The following is a 2,315-nucleotide window of genomic DNA, read 5'->3' on the forward strand; positions in this document are numbered from 1 at the left end:
GGGGGGGGGGGGGGGGGGGGGGGGGGGGGGGGGGGGGGGGGGGGAAGTTGTGTGTGCCGTTGTGGGTGTGTGAGTGGGTGTGTGTGTGTGTAGTGTCTGTCGGAGACAGAGATCATGCTGATCTCGCTGAGCTGTGATAGGGTTTTACAGCCCCAATGCGAGCTGTGGATTCCCCAAACACCCCCCTCCCTGTCTCAGGCTGTGTGTTGCTTGCAGAATGGATACACCCCATTGCACATCGCAGCCAAACAGAACCAAGTGGAGATTGGGAAGAAACTGCTGGAACATGGAGCATCAGCTGACACCGAGTCCTTTCAGGGAGTGAGTCCCTTACACCTGGCTGCACAGGATGGTCATGTCGACATGGTGGCACTCCTGCTGGAGCATGGAGCGAACGTCAGCCTGGGCAGTAAGGTAATCACCAGGAGAAGCACGGCAACTCTCACACTCTCACAGTAGCTTCAAGGGGAGGGAGGGCCAGCACCATGACCCAGTCTCCGCCGAGAGATTTCCTAAAGTCGGGGACGGTGAGGGGCTCGGAGGGTGAACTTGCAGGGGGTGGTGTTCCCATGTACCTGTTGCCCCTTGTCCTTCTGGATGGAAGTGGGTCGTGGGTTTGGAAGATGCTGCCTGAGGGGCCTCGGTGAGACGCTGCAGTGCATCTTGTAGATGGTACACGCTGCTGTTACTGAGCGTCGGTGGTGTGGGGGGGAGTGGGATGTTTGTGGATGTGGGGCCAATCGAGCGGGGGGCTGCTTTGTCCCTGGATTGTGTCGAGCTTCTCGAGTGTTGTTGGAGCTGCCCTGGTCGGTGTAGAGGGAGCCCCATAGACACAGTGAAGTGGCTGACTGTCTGGTGGGAATCTGACTGCATGGGATGTTGATCAGATTTCCTGAAGATGGGAATCCTGTGTCCCACCGGGAGGAGCTGGGTGGGTAGCTGTGCACGCGCTCACTGTCACTTGAGTTTGTGTGGGATCGTGCTGCGCACAGTGACTGGAGCCTGCTTCAGGCCCGGCCCTCCAGGAGGCCCTGCCCCTGCTCAGTGCGCTATTGCCCAGTGTGCAGCATCAGGAACATTGGCCTTCCGTAATGGGCCCCTCGTGTTGCAGGCTGTGGGATCTTGCTGTGCACCAGCACTATCCCTGCATCACAAACAGTGATGCGTCCGCAGTATTTGTTTGGCCATGGGGCTGTGATGGTGCTGCTGCTATATCAATGCAGGGTGCTGCAGGTTTTGACCCTCCCCCCTGCAGACAGGCACAGACTGGGGACCAGGGTGTGCAGGCAGAGCCAATCCCCGGTCAGTGACACATACTATCCCTCCATGTCTGTTTGCAGAATGGCCTGACGCCGTTACATCTGGTCGCCCAGGAGGACACGGTCCCTGTCGCTGAATTACTCATCGATCACCAAGCATCGGCCGAGCCAACGACCAGGGTAACAGCGCTCGGGTGGTGGGGAGGCCAATCAACTCGTTCAGAGCCCTCACACTCCCCACTGCTGCAGGACACACACTCACACTCACACACTCACACTGACACACTCACACTGACACACACACACATACACTCTGTCACACACACACACACACACACCCTCACACTCACACACACACACTCTCACACTCACACTCACACACACACAGACACACGCACACACACACAGTCACACACACACACACAGACACACACACACTCACACACACACACACACGCACTCTCACACACACACACGCACACGCAGACACTCACTCTCTCACACAGACACACACTCTCTCTCACACACACAGTCACACACACACACTCACACTCACACACTCACATACTCATACTCTCACACATACACACATTCACACACACTCACACACACACACACTCACACACAGACCCATGCACACTCACACACACACTCACACTGACACACACACACACACACACACACTCACACACGCTCACACACACACACGCTCACACACACACTCTCGCACACGTACACACACTCTCCCTGACAGTGAGGTTAGGGACAGAGACCGTGCTCCCTGAGAGTGAGGTTAGGGACAGAGACCGTGCTCCCTGAGAGTGAGGTTAGGATGGAGACTGTGCTCTCTGAGAGTGAGGTTAGGATGGAGACCGTGCTCGCTGAGAGTGAGGTTAGGATGGAGACCGTGCTCCCTGAGAGTGAGGTTAGGATGGAGATCGTGCTCCCTGAGAGTGAGTTTAGGGACAGAGACCGTGCTCCCTGAGAGTGAGGTTAGGGACAGCGACCGTGCTCCCTGAGAGTGAGTTTAGGGACAGAGACCATGCTCCCTGAGAG

General features: G+C 57.0%; 1 protein-coding gene across 1 annotated transcript in view; it reads left to right on the forward strand.

The window, feature by feature from the left end:
• LOC125482036 (ankyrin-1-like) overlaps nucleotides 1–2,315 on the forward strand; it is a gene marked incomplete at its 3' end in the record, with an annotated part of 10,969 nt that overhangs the window by 4,897 nt on the left and 3,757 nt on the right. Inside the window, exons 4-5 of the mRNA XM_048594010.1 lie at nucleotides 217–414; nucleotides 1,341–1,439. Coding sequence (XP_048449967.1) covers nucleotides 217–414; nucleotides 1,341–1,439 — 297 coding nt within the window. The remainder of the gene's footprint in view (nucleotides 1–216; nucleotides 415–1,340; nucleotides 1,440–2,315) is intronic.

The sequence above is a fragment of the Rhincodon typus genome, unplaced genomic scaffold (assembly GCF_021869965.1).
Source record: "Rhincodon typus isolate 14 unplaced genomic scaffold, sRhiTyp1.1 hic_rhity00005144, whole genome shotgun sequence".
In the NCBI taxonomy this organism is placed as follows: domain Eukaryota; kingdom Metazoa; phylum Chordata; class Chondrichthyes; order Orectolobiformes; family Rhincodontidae; genus Rhincodon; species Rhincodon typus.